The following is an 18,182-nucleotide window of genomic DNA, read 5'->3' as shown; positions in this document are numbered from 1 at the left end:
TTTCTGGATATCTAGTCACCAACTCAGAGTGCACAATATAAAAACAGAACTCAATATTTTCTCATAGACCTTTCTCAGTCCTTCCCCTTTCTATCTCTGTAGAAAACTCTATAGATCATTGAGGACCCTAATCATGCACCCTTACTGTTATATTCAATTCCTTTCTCTGCTTTCCACCATCCAGGCTTTAAGACCTGTCAGTTTTTCCTTAATAATGTTGTAAATGTTCCTCCCATTCCATCTTTCTTGCTGACATCCTGGCTCCTATCTGAGTCATCTGACCTTGACTACTGCAACTTCATTCCCTCTGGGCTGGCTGATTCTCATAGTATGGGCCTCATGTCCATCTAATGTGCTGCAGCTAAATTAATCTTCCTGCCTCTTTGATAATGTTATTTCCTTAATCCTTGCATTGGCTTCTGACCTCTTCCACATCAAATTCAAACTCTTCAACTTCAAGGATCTGCACAGGTCTGCTATTGCTCTCATCTGCTGCTCCCTGGTCTGCCAGCTTGGTATGGCTAGCCACTTTCTCCCACAAGCGAGTCTGCACCTTTTCTTGAGCCAATTACCTAGGGTCTAGTAATATCCTTCTTGAACCTGTGCTTCATTCAGTCTCATATTCCTCTACAAATTCCTTCCATTTATTAGCCTTTCAAGGCTGACTTGTGCTGCCTGATTTCCCCCTCTTCTAGTTAACCATATTATAGGATAAAAGTTTCAATAGTAAGAGATCTTGACAGCCCATAGGGCTAGCCTGCTAGCTTGCTATATTATATATTCTGTTTTTTTTTATTGGTTTGATTGATTATATTATTTTGGCTTATATTTTGTACTGAATAATTTCTGTAGACAGATCTGTATCCTGTATGATTAGCTAGAGCAAGTTAGCATGAGTGCTTGTAACCTTTCGCATAGATAAATGACTTACCTGTTACTCTTTTAGACTTAGACTGGGACACACTGGTAACCACAACAAGAACATGGAAGTAGCCGTTCAGGCCAAATGTAATGGTTTTGAGAATGAGATAATTGGTATTAATATGTCTGGATGTGCTACTAATATGCATATTAAGCCTAAGAGTAAGTGTACCCAAAGATTTGTGTGGGTGAGGAAATAAGATTTGGGCATGGAAGGTTGGGCACTGACATGAATATTCAGAATAGTGCCAAAACCCTATAGGAGGGCAAACTACCATGTGCAGTTTAGTTCGTTTAGCTCTTTTGGTTCTTTTAGTTCCTCTTTTGTTTAGCTACCTCTTAGATTTTGCAGTATAGCTTAGATATTCCACATTTAATCCTTCTCTCCACCATCTGGGCATTGAGGAACCTGGACCATCCACTCATTTAGCATGCCAGAGATAAGGCTGGTCCTTTGTCTCCTATCACCAGGTTGCCAAGAAAGGGTGTAAATATGCTAGTCTAAAGTAGCTTTTGTAAGGAATGATACCACAGATACTCATAGAACTGTATTATTTCTTTTTTGATTCTATGGTTTTGAGCTTTGATGACTTTTTCCTTTATTTTAATAAAAACCTCTAAACCTTGGCTTTGTCCTCAGTATGAGTGTTCTTGCCACACACCGCAAGGGTCCTTACAAATTACTGAATTCTCTACATTCTCTAATTCTGTGACCTGATTTCAGGACAAGAATCTGATTACCTTCTAGTCAGATCATTGGTGAGCCTATAATAAACCACACCTCTATACATCAGGTCAACAAGAAGTTTTTTATTTACTTCCCAGGAAAATTATTGTTTTTAATCTGAGTGCATATTCATGGATATTTTGACATGTTCATCCAATTCCAATAATAATAACATGACAGACTATAAAGACCATCCTGAAGGTATTAAGAATTTTCTCTTTTCTTCCTATTTATTACACAACAGAAATTAAAAAAACATTGCAATGTAAAAGTTAAACATGTCTTTTGTGGGGTTCCTACATCTCCATCTGCTTTAAATAGTGAATCATTCTAATTTAATACAGCATGTTATTGAAGGCAACAGACCCATCAACAAGAAAATACAACCACTTCTGAATTTTCTATTACAATCTAAGCACTGGAGTCAGTTTTCAATAAATGGATTCACTTAGTTAACATCAATAATGGTTAAACAAGTTTTCAATCACTATAGCCTCTATTCACCACTAAACATTTCTTTAGGTGGTTACCAAAGAGGCTTTGAGGGCTTCCTCATCTACTTACCACAGAAACCTAAATCTGACTCAAGAGACATAAATGTCCTCTTTTCTCCCTATTTATTATAGTGACTTAACTTCTGCTTATGTAGAAATATGAAGATTCATCTACTTATAACTGAAATTCTATTGAACGCGCTCATTTAAAGAGTACACTAATGGCCTAACCAAGGATGGGCTTGCTAAGTTGTATGGCAACACTTTCAACCAGCCACATCGAGCGCAAATACAAAATATTTTAAATATTAAATAGAAAAAACATTAATAATTTTTGACTGACTCTGTGTTTTGTGCCTGATCACTGAAACACAGATCTGGGAGGAAATTCAATTCAGCTTTTCGCTTGAAATAATTTTTGTCTTAAAATGCAAAATATAAAAATGAATTAGGGACCAATTTTGTTCTTTCTGAATCAGATAAATAAAAGAGCAAAAGGGAGAGGTCAAGTAACTTTAAATTCGCTGCTCAAACCTCATATTAGTTTCAGTCAGAAATATCCCAAAATGGAGCTGCAGGCTGGCTAGCCTGTCTGCTAAATTCCTTGATCATTTGGAGACAACAAGCATGAAACTCAGAGGCACAGCACAGAACTTAAAAGCAGCAAAGAATCCTGTGGCACCTTAGACTAACAGACGTTTTGGAGCATGAGCTTTCGTGGGTGAATACCTACTTCGTCAGATGCACAGAACTTGCAGCCCAGGGGAAGGGACTCTGATAGTTGCTTTAAGCCTGCTTTGTGCTCTCCTGATCCTGGACTACTTAGGGGCTGGAGACACCCACAACACAACTTAGACAGGCTCCCAGGGCTGTATAAGTAACAGCATCTTCCCCAGGCTGCCCTATGGGTCACAGCACTGCCCAGAATCTTGCAATACTCTGTGCTGCAGCCACACCCTTGACTCACCATTTCACCAGGACCAAAGCCAGCCTTATGGCTGACTCTGACAGTGCCTCTGCCAGCCTCATGGGGAGCTGGGCTCTTACAGCCCCTTTTCATCACACCACCCCTTTATTTGGTGTAAGGACAGGGGTGATGGTCTTGCCCAGGATCCCCTGAGTGGTTTTTATGAACACTCATGAGATATTACAATAATTTTTGAGAAATCAATTAAAACTTTTTTTTCAAATTCAAAATGAAAAAATATAGAGCACATGGCTGAGGAGACTGGCAATGGGGAACAGACTTATTTAATTGGATCCAGGCAAAGACAATAGTGACTAAATTTATTAACAAATGATGAATTTGGTTAAAGAAGTCACATGAGAGCTGATTGCTGCAATTTTCTAGTAGATAATTATCAGATGCCATGGATGGAATGGACAGAGAGTGGGATATCTTTTCACTTCCAGAGTTATATCCTCAGACCATGCTTGGGACACATTGGTAGGACAATATAAGGAAGCTCATGCTCCTGGGCTTCAGTATCATCTGTGTGGACAGAGGGCTTCACTCTTCAGATGTCATAACTAGCATCTTTTACAAGCACAACATTTACTTTAAAATTAGTCATCAAAAATAAAGATTTAATAAATTCTTAACTGATTTTTTAATCTGCATTTTTGCAGCAGAATGCCAATTTGACACACTATGCTTTTATTTATTGTCCAGCCAGGCACCAAAGATCTGTCTAATAAAATCACTGTTATTTAATGACAGTGTTGTGAAAAGAGAAACTCTGTATTATGCAGAAGCAGGAGGTCATTTGGACCCTGTTGAACCTTTCTCTAAAACGCTCTAAAAAAGGAAGTAACTTTTCCAATAAACTTAAAACAAGATTTATTTGAACAATCTTGGTGAGATTCGTAGGACCAATTTTGAGGTGGGCATAAGCTTATTTAAGTCATTTATGGACAAACTAGTCACATCAGAATGGCCTGCTGAGCTCCGACAGGCTCTAAGAGAGTGACAAATGATTGGTGAAAACTTAAGTTTTCACTTCTTCAAAACCATTACACAGTCCATGATTAATGCTAGAATGTACCTGGGTTTTGGTTTTTGCTAGAAAGAGATTTTTTTGAAAACAGTCTGTTCCCTGTTGATTCTGTGGTAGCCATGTACAATATAAACATGTATTTTGTTGACGTGGCTTCCTAGATTTCACAGATTTTGACCTTAGTGATTTGTGCTAAATGGAGGAGAGATTTGTGTGGTTTTGGACTTTTCTATCCCAGTGTCTGAAGACCTCAGAGGATCTAAAGTTAGAAATACCATAGGGTATTATTTGGGACATCTCGCATTGGCCACTGTCGGAAGACAGGAATCTGGGCTAGATGGATCTTTGGTCTGACCTAGTACGACCATTCTTATGGTTTTTAAAGTTTATATTTATAAAGCATATCACAAATTCTTTTGGTAGTTTGAAATTGAGCAGTTTCATCATGGGATGTCATGGAAATTAGCCAATAAAATGAAGCTGCTAAATGTACCAACAAATAATTTTAACCTTAGATTAAAGCAACCTACATCTGGCTTTGGTTCCCACAAAGAGAGGCATGTTGCAATATTCCACTGCATAGTTTATAAATCCCTTAAGCTTCTCTTTTCCATTGCTTCCTATCAAACAGCACAATCAAAAAGGCAGGTCCTGAAAAGTGCTGAGCATGTCCTGTGAAATGCACACTCAAGTTCAATTAAGCCAGCTATGATCCCTTTGAATGTCAGTGTTCCCACTGAATTCAGTGGGACCAGAATCAGGACCACTAACTTCAATAGGTGTTTGAATCACTCAGCAATTTCATCTAAGGGTCCAAATTCCCCTTGCGCCTGCTACTCAGAGAAGACAATATTCCCTTTGGCCTCTGAAGCTTCTGCTGGCATCTCTCCTTAGCTATCCCCGAGATACTATTTAAATTAGGTGTTCTCAGATTTTGTCATAGTGAGCTTCCCCAAGCTAATAAAAATAACGCTGCACCTCTCCACAGTTTATTAAAACAACACAAATTACTGAAATCCTATATTTTGGAAAGATACAAGTAATAAAGTAGAAGGGCTTTGATCAATATAATTATAAAAGTAAAAGTGTGTTATCTTGCACTTCTGTTACAAAGAGCACAAATTGCAGCAGTGATTAAACTGCACAAACACTTTAGGTCATCATAGTCCCCACTTACTGTGCGACACCTTCCCCAACCCTCACTTCTCTGGGGCCCAAGGATGAAGAGACAAGGTCTCACGGGGGCTCGGCCTACAGGCAGGGAACAGGGGCCCCCTTTAGTGCATGTTGCCCATCATGTGAAGGCAGCAGAGTTCCCAGGCAGAATGGGGGCCAGAGTGTGGCACTCACAAGTCTGCAAGCCCAGGACCTCCGTGTAGGTCCAGTGCAGCAAGAAGCCAAAGAGGATGCTGAGTTAGTAGCAGTACTGACCACTGCTGTCACCAGCTGGAACTACATGATTACCATGGAGGAGGGAGTGCATCACTCCAACAAGAACAGGACAGGGTCCCGGATCCTCCTAAGACCTGACCTAAACAGCCACAGGGATCCTGACCCCTGTTGGTCTTCCCGGAATAGGGAGGAAAGTGACACCAAGGACCTCAGCAGTTCAGAGCCCTTCATACAAGGGCTGCCACTTTGATGGGGGCACTGACCCAGAAATGAACAGCTTCAGAGGACCAGAAAAAGAGCCTTCTGGTAAGCCCAGTTCACCCCCCCACTGCCCAGGAATGAGTGATAGCCTGCAGTGAATGATGTGAATCCCCCAGGATATTGCAGAACGGGCTGTGATGGGGGTGGGACCATGGAGAAGGAGGGGAGCCACAACACCACCACTGCAGGGCAGGGCTGAGAAGAGGAGACACATGGGGATAGAGAGAGCCCCTGGGATGCTGGAGGGAGTGCTTCAACCAAAAGGAGGAGCACCAGGGAGATGGAGTAGCCCTATATGAGCTGGGCATCAGCATGGGAATAAAATGGGGGGCATGAGAGGTCCTGTGATGCTGAGGGGGGGAGCATGGGGAAGTAGGAGAGCTACTGCGCTGCAGCAGGCAGGGCCACACTGGGGAGCATAGCCCTAGGTGGAGCAGAGTAGCACCTGCAAGCTGCTTTCCCTGGTATCCCTGCCCCCGGTATGCCCCATTCCTGCACTGCTCCTTGGGTGAGCCCTGGCTCCCTCTGCCCCTTCCCAGCCCAAGCAGAGTTCTGGATTACTCTGACATGCAGCCCCACACCCTGGCCAAAAGAGAGGCAACAGGCACCTCCCTGCTGCAGGCCCACACATCCTGAGGGAGGCATAACCCATAATTTGAGAATCTCTGATTTAAACTACTCTCCTTAGTCTTGCTACTGAGATCACAAGCTGTGCTGGAATTTAGAAATTTCCTATCGGCTACATGCTACTCTGCAGACCTGGCCTCAAGGACAACATAAACTTGTTATATCCTTCCTCCCCCCTCTCATTAGCTATGAGTTATTGAGGGTTAGGTTTTTCTTACTGACCTTCAACAAATTTTCTGATATTCTGTGCAAGATTTTGGACACTGCTGGGAAGGTTCCAAGGGTCTTGCTTGATGTGAAGTCGTAATCTCTTTGGACAGCTAAGCTTAGGTTCCATTTCCTGCTGAAACTCTAAGCAAAGGCAAAAAATACCTCTTTAGTTTAAACATCCTCAGAACCCCACCTTATTTCTTTCTGAGTTGAATAGTCTGAACATTAAGAAGTGCCTGCAATTTCCTGAAATTTTGTCTTGACTGCTGTTACCTATAGCTTTTCAGATAATTTAATTAACTAAATATCGTATAAAAAGTCAAAATTAGTAAAATAAACAAGTAAAAAGTACATCAGTAATAATCACATGAATTCAGTACGTGTTTCATGGTTTAAAGGCTTTTTTAAACCTTTATCGCATCCACTTAAGAATTCATATAATAGTGGACAATAAGCTATACCAAAATTATCAGAAAAATAATCTTCTTTACTTAACATAGAAACTTTGGCTGTTTAACCCAGACTAGCCTTCAGCTCACTAAAAGTATCCCTGACATTATTATGGTATATCTATACAGAGCTGCATTGTCACGCCGAATATACATCCCCATTTTTTTTTAGTTCTCATTCTAAATCATCTTTGTGAAATGGATATCTTTTTGGGTCTTTATATTGGATACTTCATATCTTGCACCTAGTTGAACGTTTATAATTAAATCATGTTTTCTGAACGGTTTGTCGTGGTTTGTCTGAATTTTGCCAGTCTGAAAACAAAGAAAAATATTGGTGTGCATAAATGTCATCTGTGGGTCATACCCACCTTTCCCTAAAAACAACTTTAAGGTTCTAAAAATGAAAATAGTTGCTAGAAAGAAATCTCACTACGTCTGTATTAACTTCTGGGCAGACTCACTGCATGGTCAGTGAAGGGCATGATGCATCAAAGGGTCAGATAACAAGCTGGTATGTAAAGGTGTGCTTCACTAACTTCAATGGAACTATGCTGATTTATGAAAGCTAAGGATCTGATCAATGACCCTCTATAATTAATGCATTTGAGTTGCTGAAAGTTGTATATGTTGACACTAACTCAGAAATCTAAGCATTTTACAGTAGCATTATTTCTATTTCCCACACAACATTCAATTGTATTTCCCAGTCTCCAATACAGTCTTTTTTCAAACTCTGTTCACCCAAAAAGCCTTTCAGTAGCAATTTTTAAAAGTTATCAATCCTGCTAAATGGCTCTAATCCTGCAAACACTTCACACACATTTAAGTTTAGACTTAACACTAATATACATGATTAACTTTGGACCTACACATATAAAGCATGTATGCAGACCTAAAATTAATCATGTACATAACTCTCAGAAGGATCGGGCCTCAAATTACACTAGACTTATTTTAAATAATTAATATTTAGAATAAGAATTCACACTGAAGTGTTGCTTATTTTTGAAGTACAATTTTACAGGAAGAAAATATCCACAAAGATAGAAAAGGCCAGGCATTAATAGTTAAATATAATCAGAAAGTGCTTCAGTTGCTAGGACAGAAAAAACATGAATCAGAAAAACACTTGTAATGTGTTAAAATTGATATTTTGCTTCAAAGTCTCAGCAATTTTACATTCAATTCAGAGGCTGTAATTTATTAATTAACTTTCAAGAAAACCTAAATGCCTTATGCAAAGAAAGTGAAAATGTACTAGCTAAGAATAGTAATAGCTATGTAATAAAAATTCTGAATGGCAATTATTCCAGATGTAACATGAACAGAAAAGATTGGGTTGTTCTTTAACATCCAAATCAAATACTAATATTCATACAGATATGCCCTGTATCTCTTTGTGCCACCTGTTGATTCTAGTAGTTAGCTTTAAATGTTACCTTGCAGGCCTCGACCTGGCGTGAAGAACTTGGTTTGTTCAAAGGCCCGCATTACAGCTGGTCCTTTCAGAAGATTGACAATTGAGTCTACCTGTTAGGATCAAAGTTCTGTGAGTGGCTTGCCTTTTTCATAGCAATGTTTAGAAAGATCTGCTCGAATGAGAAAAAGCAATAGTGAAAAAAATGATTATATTTGTTTGTAACTACGGTAATTTAAATGTTGGAGGTAGCTAACAACTCAAGACTAGAAAATTTGTTAGGATAAATCTAAGGGACTGTTCTCTTCAGTAATTCTGGGTTAGTAGCCCCAGGAAAGGATAAAAAGTAATACATATCATTCAAGTAAACAGTGGAAAGCAGAAACAGCAAGGAAACCCGCACTTGCAGCAGCCAGCTTCCCTGATGGTTTGAATATAGACCAATACTGCTAAGCAGTATAAGAAAAAAAATCTCATACCTGACCAAAAAGATGCTCCAAACAGCTATGAAGTTTGTCCTGTTTATCATGAGAAATGTGAACACTTAAGGGAAGTTCATCACCTGTGTGTAAAATATTTTAAATCATAATTAATGTCAGCTCAGCATACTTTTCAAAATCATACAGATCTGGGCTACTCTGTTAAGCATGCAAGCTGATGCTTAAGCCTTTAGATCCTTCTGTATTTAGCACTTCACACTAATCTGTGAGATACTTTTGTAGACTATTTTATAATGTAGCAAAAGTAAACAACACAACAAAATGGCATCTGTACAATAATCACATATCACCGTTTGTGAAGTAGGTAACTATTGTATTATTTATACCTTTTTATAAACTAAGGGCCAGAAACTTTAAGCAAAATGCCCAGGCCATATTGTAAAAGTTGGGAACAGAAACTAGGAGTCAGGTGTCCCTGATCTGTGTTCTATCAACTAGACCACAGTTCTCTGAATAGAAAAATGACAAGATCACGAAATATCAGCTAGCTATTTATACCACCTAGACCACAGTCACTGAATGCACTGACATAACATTTTATAAGGACCCCTGCAAATATTTCAACAATCTTAATGATATTGCTAATGAAATGGTTCTGATAGTTCAGTAGTTTTTTCAAGAGGATAAAATATGGCATTAAAACGAAATAGGAAGTATCAAGCTGGTAAATAGATAAGAATTGCATTTATGATTATTTAAGTTCAAACCTGACATAGAACACAATATTATGGTGAGCATGTCTTCTTTGTCTCACTCTCCCCAGCATTTGTACACAGTAGTATTTTGTATTCAGAGTCTTGTCTCCTGTCTGAGACAGAACTCCCTGTTAATGTAAAATTCCTCTTCTTTTGAGCAACATAATGCATTGCCCAAGCCAAAGTGGGAAACTGGTTAAAATGAGTCCTCTGACATCTTTTACTAATCCACTATATTTTCAGCTGGATTGGAAAATTGGCTTTGTTATCAGAAAGGCTAAAAGTGCTACATACACTAAGCAGAAGTGAAATGCTACATTCTTGCCACTTACTATGATGAAGACAGACATGCGTATGAATAAAACAAACAAAAACAAAAACTATTTTCAAAAGAACTAATAGAGGAATTTGTAGATATTTTTTAATCTTACCTGAGTCCATTTCATCACTGTGAAAATAAGAACCTGCACTGGCTACTGCAATGCTGGTAAATGAGGCAATGGAGTTTCTGTTGCTATTGCAATCACTTGAAAAACAAAACAAAATAGTGCATCCTGATGTACAGGTACTATATCAAAGCACAAAAAGTACAGTACCTTTCCTTTTTCTTAAACTTTCCTCTCTTCCTGAGGTCTTTTATAATGCTCTACCATGACTTTAAGTTTATGACATCATACAAAATATGTAGGAACTACTATTTGTCTCTGCTAGGACTCAGTGGGCTAGATTCCCAGAACATATGCTTCGGTTGTCCTCACTTCATGTGTGTGAACAAGTAGTTTCACACTGAAAATATACAGTTCCACATACAAATGAAGTAACTTTTCATGCAAGTGAGTGGCTGTGTTTGGATGTGGCCTCAAATGTGTTAATTTCTCCACATTAATTCTGTACACCTACTACCCCATGACTCTTATAAATGATAACGCATGCTGGCTTCAGACTTGCAAACTGGAATTTAGAATGAGGTTAGAAAATAATTAAACTATTAAACAGAGTTAAAATAACAATTTTCTCCCTTTAACCATGGTTTATGAGCCCACTCCTCTGAGCTACTGGCAGTGCAATAGAATAATGCTGGTTGACCTCTGCACCTGCACAAAGCTCCAGTGACTTCTCTGGAACTCTCTGTGACTACAAAAGTCAACTCATATGAATCTAGTTGCAGGATCAGGGCTCCTGTGTGTATAGAGTAGGGGACAGGGGTAGTAGTGGGGATTTTACTTCTCCCTGTATCTGATTATATGGAGACTTCTACTATTTTTGGTTACTGCAGAGATCACTCTACAGTCATGTGATTATTATTTTTTTTTACCCCAAATTTGTGTTTCTGTACAAGGAGTGAGAATGAATTCATCCATATCACACTGAGAGGGAAAAAAAAGCTAAGATTTTTTGTAACCATATTTCCAGATGGATTTGAAGCCACAGGCTGTAACAGCAACCAAGTCAGCCATATATCTAACCAGCACCGGAGTATTTGGTTTAAAGTAAGAGTTTTCAGGTGTTAAAGTAATTATCCAGCAGAGGGAGTCCACAATGTCCCATGAATGTAAGAGAAACTTATCATCTAGGCAGAGGCGGCTCCAGGCTCCAGCACGTCAAGCGTGTGCTTGGGGCGGCAAGCCGCGGGGGGCATTATGCCGGCGCCGCGAGGGTGGCAGGCAAGCTGCCCTCAGCGGCTTGCCTGCAGAGGGTCTGCTGGTCCCACGGCTTCGGCAGACCTCCCACAGGCATGCCTCCAGGAGGTCCGCCGAAGCCGCAGAACCAGCGGACCGTCCACAGGCAAGCCGCGGAAGGCAGCCTGCCTGCCGTGCTTGGGACAGCAAAATTCCTAGAGCTGCCCCTGCAACTAGATACCTCTCAATCAATGTCCTGCCATTACAGGGGCCTTGGGCAATGATGCATCTCAGTCCTTTATTCTCTGCCAGTGGCACATAATAGCTCAGTCTTCTGAGAGTTGTAATACTTTGGTCTAATTCTGGCTGTTGGGGTTGGTATGGGGGTGGCTGAGGGGTGTTTGGCAGCTTGTGATATAGAAGAGGTCAGACTAGATGATCAGGCAGTCCCTTCCAGTCTTAAACTCTATGATTCTAAACTCTAGTCTTCAAAGCATTTAGTTAAAATGGCTGCAGAGTTCCAAATGCATGCCCTACTTCATACCACGCATAACAAAGTTCATAAAATAGGACTCCATTATTATATTTATAAATTGTTTACACACGTTAATACCACAAAGAGGGAAAAGCATTTTTTGGATGGTATGAGGGGGATATAATTTAGGGTGCTGTCCACTAAATGACTGAAACCATGTTGGTAACAAATGTTTCTAGCATAGAGTCCCGAAGAGTAATGAGAATTTCTGGCTGGATATTAAGAAATATTTTCTGATGATGAGCTCTAACAGACTTTGGAAAAGTCTTCCAAGGGAGAATGGTGGAAAGCTCATCACTAGGGTCATTTAAAACTGGACTGAACAAATAATAAAAAAGAATAAAACATGGGGAAAAGTCAGATTTAACCACTTCTTAGCCATATATTTCTGCATAAGTAGTGTAGTATTTAATAGAAATTTGCATGAGAACACAACCAATAATGAAAATGTCCTACATTTCCCATAATGTCTGCTCTCACACAGAGACAGGGTGTGGTATTTCAATTGCATTTACAGTGATTTACTGGAATTTGCTGTTTGTTCATTTAACTACATTAGATAATATTTTTTAAAATCCACTGTCATACTGATAGTTGCACTAATAATTGGTATTATGTGCATGGGAATCGGAGGGGGTTTTTTTGTTTGTTTTAGGAGTATTTTTTACACACGTTAGAAAGATTACAGAAGGCTGGGATCAGACTAAAGCAGATGATCTAAGAAAGCATTTAGTTCCTTCCAATCAGACACCAAACTGCAAGTTCATATCAGCCATGCTGCAGTAATCAAACGTTAGCTCATGAAATTGGTCTTCAAAATAACAAAGAATTCTGCTACTGTTCCACCATTCTAAGAGACTTTTTACTTTTTGACCCCAGTAATCTGTTTAAATTGCAAATTGAAGTTAACTGAATATACATCAACTGCATTTACATAATCCATTCTTCATTCTAAGTATCGGAAAATGTCCACAGTTGCTATGAATACTACTTCCTTTTCAAAGTATTACATATTTTAATTCCATAGTAAAGCTTTTATTATTGTTAGTACTAGAGATAGGATGATCCAGCAATGTTTAGCCTGGGATGTTACCAGAGTTAAATGTGGGGGTTCAGATTTTCATTCAGGTCTTTAACTGTGATTGAGATTAGATCTGGAAATACAAACATTTGGGGGTTTGCTTGGGCCTAATTCCACTACAGAACACTGTAGCCAAAACTGTCTGCTTCTATGTTCTGCAGCAGACTGAATAGAACCTGACAAATGGATCCATAGTTCTGGCTATGCTCCTCTGAGGATATTCAGATCCAAAGTTCTGGTAAAGGTCCATCTCTAGTTATTATTACAGAAAAAGACATGTATTACAATAGAAAATAATCCATCTTGATTACTAAAATATAAAATTCTTCCTTTACAAGAAGTAATAATCATTGTATTTTGATATTTTAAAGCCATTTTGAAAATCTACAATGCTTCACTTTATGCTGCTGTATCCGACAGATTGAAATAAAAAGATTATTAGTAAAACTACCTGTATGAATCTCTGTTGCTGATGGTGTCATGACCAGAATCTTCCTGCTCATCACCTGCTACATTGAAACAGACCCTTTTCCCATTCCTTTCTCCCTTTTCATTGTCACTGTCTGCTGGTATTAAGGGCTCAGGTGTTTTACGTTCTGATTTGGGAGAACAGGTTATTGAAGAGAGAAGGCTGCAATGTGACAAAATTAATTGGGATGAATGCATTTTTCAAAAGTAAGTTGATGATAATTATCATCATCATCCAACATGGTATACCACATTTCTCTGTTGTTCTTTTCCATCATTTTGTTCCACATGAAAAGGCCACAAAACCTGTTTTTTTAATTCAGATTCATGTCCATTGTAAAATTATGGCCAACTAAAGAAAAAAAAAAGACACTGCTGTAAAAAACAACAACAAAAGTTTAATGAGTCAAAATCATGCTTCAATCAAAGCAACACAACAGCAATACAAAATAGTAAGTCTTGCAATAAACCAATTCTTCTTGGAGAAAAAAAAGTTACCATATTATATCCTTGAAGTCCTTTTGGTGACTAATAATAAACTTAAAGCATATATTTGCATATGCAAAACTAGTAAATTAACTGCAGAAAACATATCTCTGTGCAAAACAGGTAATTACTTACTAAATGCTTATGGTACCCAAATTACTAGCTTTCATGTGTCATTCTGCCCTATTCTAATAAAAGGTTCTGGGAAATTTTATTTTAAAGTCTGTACCGTCATTAACATTCCAAATGACCACACCACCATAACTGGTCAAATAAAGTGATGTGTCACTTGATTTGCCATGACCAATTAAGTAGTGCTGTGCCATCCTGTTTATGAACATCACCTCTCTGAATCATACCTTACTCATTTGATTACAGCAGAGCTCCATTTATCTGATTTAATTGGGACTAGGGCGAGATTGGATAAATCAAAAATTCAGATAATCTGGAGACTGAGAAGGTGCAAGGCTGCAGCACCGTCCAGCAGCCAGAGGAGAAATTGCTCACTTCTGGATCTGTGTGCACTGCTTGTTCAGTTAATACAGAGAGCTGGATAGTGGAGGGTCGGATAAACAAGGTTCTATTGTACTTATCTAGAAGCCTCTATGTAGAGCTCCATTTGAAACTTGATGTGATCAACTGACACTGAAAAGCTGTGGAAATTTTTATACTTGAACATATAGAAATACCACAATGAAGTCATACTACTATATAGTTATTTATCTTCATCCCGTGAAACATATGTTCTAATAGAATTTATAAAAGAAAAAACTAATATACACAACGTTATTTTAATTCCAGTTATTGGAAATCAAAAGTGCAAAGGAAGATTAACATTAGTAACATCTGAACAAAAAATTAGATGCAGCATTATATTTCTGCAACAAGTCCTTTCTAGCTATCTTTTAAATTAACAGTGGCCGGACTAGGTTCAAAAATAGTTCAGAAGCTTTGAATCTCTATATTGTGTTTGTTAAGTAACAGCTATTCCACGGTTGGCTTGGTAGTATTGGCAAGTGCCCTGCTTCTAACCCAAGATCAAATATATGTCGGGGCACAAGTGTAGGTGACATCATATCTTTACATCTAAAGAGCAACTGCAAAACACTTGTATTTGTGAGACTGAAAATATCCTCTTTGGTTTTTAAAAGGCAGCTTACAGAATTTCCCTTCTTTACACTCTCTACCTACACAATAAATCACTGATGCTAAAGGCATTTTATCAATCAAAATTAACGAAGGGCATTTCTGATTAAAAGCACTGTAAACTTTTACATTCAGTTTTGTGAGATTTGCACATTCACTGCTTTGATGAATATAATCTACTTGAAATCAATGCAATTCCAAACTGTTCTGCAAAGTTTTGTTCCACAAACTCAGCACACCCTGATTGCCAGATAGGGAAGTGATTTTTTCTGACTGAACATATTTTCCTTCACAGTCAGAATTCTGCTAACACAATGATTTCAGTCATTCTGTGCAACACAACATTTAAAAAACTAACTCAATGTTAAACCATAAAATCTTTGAGCATACATAAATAGTATATAGTCTCAGAAACTAATAGAGATTTAAGTAGTTCTTCAAAGGTTTCAAAATCAATATCTGAGTGTAAATTATCCCTATTATGTTGATTTGCTGTACCACAAGCAGTATAATCTCTCTCTCTCTCTCTCTCTCTCTCTCTCTCTCTCTCTCTCAAATCTGGCCCTGTTGAAGTTAATGAAAGTTTTGCCATTGACTTCAACAGGCTTCAAAAGAAACCATATGATCATTTTTTGTACAGCATTCTCAATCCCTAAGATTAACTGCTGTGACACAGACTTTTTCCCTGAACATCTTTTGTTTATAAGTATCTAGTACATTGGAGACCAATTATCATCATCATAAATAGTTAATTCAGCAAATATTGATTTGATTTTATTTTTACACCATAACAGCAAATCTATTAACAGGAATTCTGTAGTAGTTGTAAACTTGAAGGATCAGTTTGTTTAAATGTATATATGTATATATGTATATATATACATGGTTATTAAAGAACACATTCGCACATTTTGATTCAAGCAGAGGGATTTAATTATTTTGTATTTCATTTTAGGTGTTTTATTTCTTAACATTCCCTCTTTCACCCTAAGAACTAATGGTCATGACTGTGTTGTAAGCAGTACATGGTACACTGTATTAACAGTTCACACCAGACTATCCTGGCCTCCATCTTTTCCATTCTTCCTGTTTGGCCTCTTGGGTATCCTGCTTCCTGTACAGAACTACTTTCTGTCAAAACAATCAAACTCTGGCAGTGCAGTCAAAGTCCACAGAGAATAAAGATGAAAAGTCTGATGCTTATAGGCAGTAAAGTGTAAAACCTTTAAAATAAATCTTTGCACCTTATATAGGTTTTCCTACCAGTTCAATTTACAGACACTCTGTTAATGAAGAAAAATATTAACCCAGACTCTTGTGTACTGTTTACATTTGCAACTGTGTGACCCACAAAATTTATATATTTTATAGATAGCAAGTTCATGCTTGTATGAAAGAAAGCTCAGAAATCCCTGAGGCTTTATGCAAACTCTAGGGAGCAGGGGGGAAACCAATGATAGCCTAAGTAACCAGAAACTACTCAAATATTAATTAAGCCTTCAAATACAAAATGTATTGATCATTTTATAACTTTAAAGATGACAATTTTAAGACATTATAATGCTGCTACTTTATTTTTGTGCTCATCCAGCAATGAAAAGATTTTATTTCTGATTTGCTAAATTAATTAGTTAAATTATGTGTAAAGACATGGGGAGTGGAGTTTAATCTCTTATATTTTTTTACAAACCCTAAACTGTATTTACTTTCATTTAACCACTTCAAACCTGTTATACTATACTGCATATATCTAGTGGGGAGAAAAAACACAATGTAGCACTTTGGAAACAAGATGTACATCACTGCTTACCTCCAAAGGAGGTATTGATAATTTTTCTTCCTGAGCACTGATCGAGGGCCAGGCCTTAGAAAAGTTTACTGTCCTTGGAAGCAGCTGTTCTGTTTTTCTGTTCCTGGGAGATCATTAAATAGTAGCTCTTGCTGACTAAGTGAACCTAATTTCTTTGTTAAAAAAAGTTTCTAGTATTTGTATTTTTATCACTTTTGGTTTAAATTTAAAGCCACTCAGTAGTGCCACAAAACTTAAATAAAAATTATTTTTTGTTCCTTTGCACTTGTTTTCTCCCCTAGTGAAGTCTGAAAGATAACATGGATCTCATATTGCCAGTTACTGTTTCCACATCCAAGAGGAAAGCTATAGTGGTAATTATGTCATGTTCAGAAAGAAAGAAAAAAGAGAGCAAGAGAGAACAAAGTTCAAAATTGCCTGCACGTAAATTCATTGGACCATTGTAGCTCTATTTGAATATGAACAGGGATTGCTTCTGATGATCTCATGCAACAATGTTCAGATGGGTTCAGATTAGACCAGGCAAGTTTATGCATCCATAGTTTGGAATGCCCACATTTGATTTATCAATATATCCCATGCAGGGTGACCAGATGTCCCATTTTTATAGGGACAGTCCCGTTTTTGGGGACTTTTTCTTATATAGGTGCCTATTATCCCCCACCCCCGTCTCATTTTTTCACATTTGCAATCTGGTCACCATAATCCCATGGGACATTAAAGGCATATACAGATGGTATCATTTACTTACTCATCTATCTGAGAGACACACGTTTCCACCTCTTTCAGTGCAGTTTGCAATTTGCCCAACAATTTCTGATAGACATCTTGTGTTTCTAAGTCCTCTTCTTTTAACAAATATCTCAGACCATGGCCTTCCTGTTGACCTAGGGAATGTCCTGAAGGAGCTGCCATGGTGGTAATGGTATGTTGTATGTAAACCATGGGACTCAGTTTACCTGCATGTGATGCAAATGAGGTCAAGTTCACATCTTCTATCTTTGAACACAAATTACTTTTAAAAGTCAAATCTATAACTGGAAATAATCACTTGATTAAAATATTATTTTTTCATATTTTATCTTACAAATTTAATGTTGGTAAAGAGGAGGGCTATATAATTTTGTATGTTAGTGTGCCATGTAATGTAACACAAAGGAAAGAGTTAGTACAGAATTATGTCAAGATTTTCTTATAAATTTATAAGCAAAACCATACTAACTATATAGTCATTTCTTAGTGGAGTGTCCTTATGTTTAATACTGAGTGTCCAGAACTGGTTAAATCTGAAAACTATAAAGTAGGAGAGTTGGAAGATATTCTTCATTCAAGTTTAGGTGGGCA

General features: G+C 37.9%; 1 protein-coding gene across 1 annotated transcript in view; it reads right to left on the bottom strand.

Annotated features, from left to right (window-relative positions):
* PREX2 (phosphatidylinositol-3,4,5-trisphosphate dependent Rac exchange factor 2) overlaps nucleotides 1-18,182 on the bottom strand; it is a 307,653-nt gene that overhangs the window by 106,254 nt on the left and 183,217 nt on the right. The window contains 6 exon segments of the mRNA XM_030553242.1: nucleotides 6,642-6,770; nucleotides 8,521-8,611; nucleotides 8,978-9,060; nucleotides 10,125-10,219; nucleotides 13,380-13,559; nucleotides 17,590-17,797. Coding sequence (XP_030409102.1) covers nucleotides 6,642-6,770; nucleotides 8,521-8,611; nucleotides 8,978-9,060; nucleotides 10,125-10,219; nucleotides 13,380-13,559; nucleotides 17,590-17,797 — 786 coding nt within the window.

Source organism: Gopherus evgoodei, chromosome 2, assembly GCF_007399415.2.
Source record: "Gopherus evgoodei ecotype Sinaloan lineage chromosome 2, rGopEvg1_v1.p, whole genome shotgun sequence".
In the NCBI taxonomy this organism is placed as follows: Eukaryota; Metazoa; Chordata; order Testudines; family Testudinidae; genus Gopherus; species Gopherus evgoodei.
This window is presented reverse-complemented; position numbering and strand designations above follow the sequence as displayed.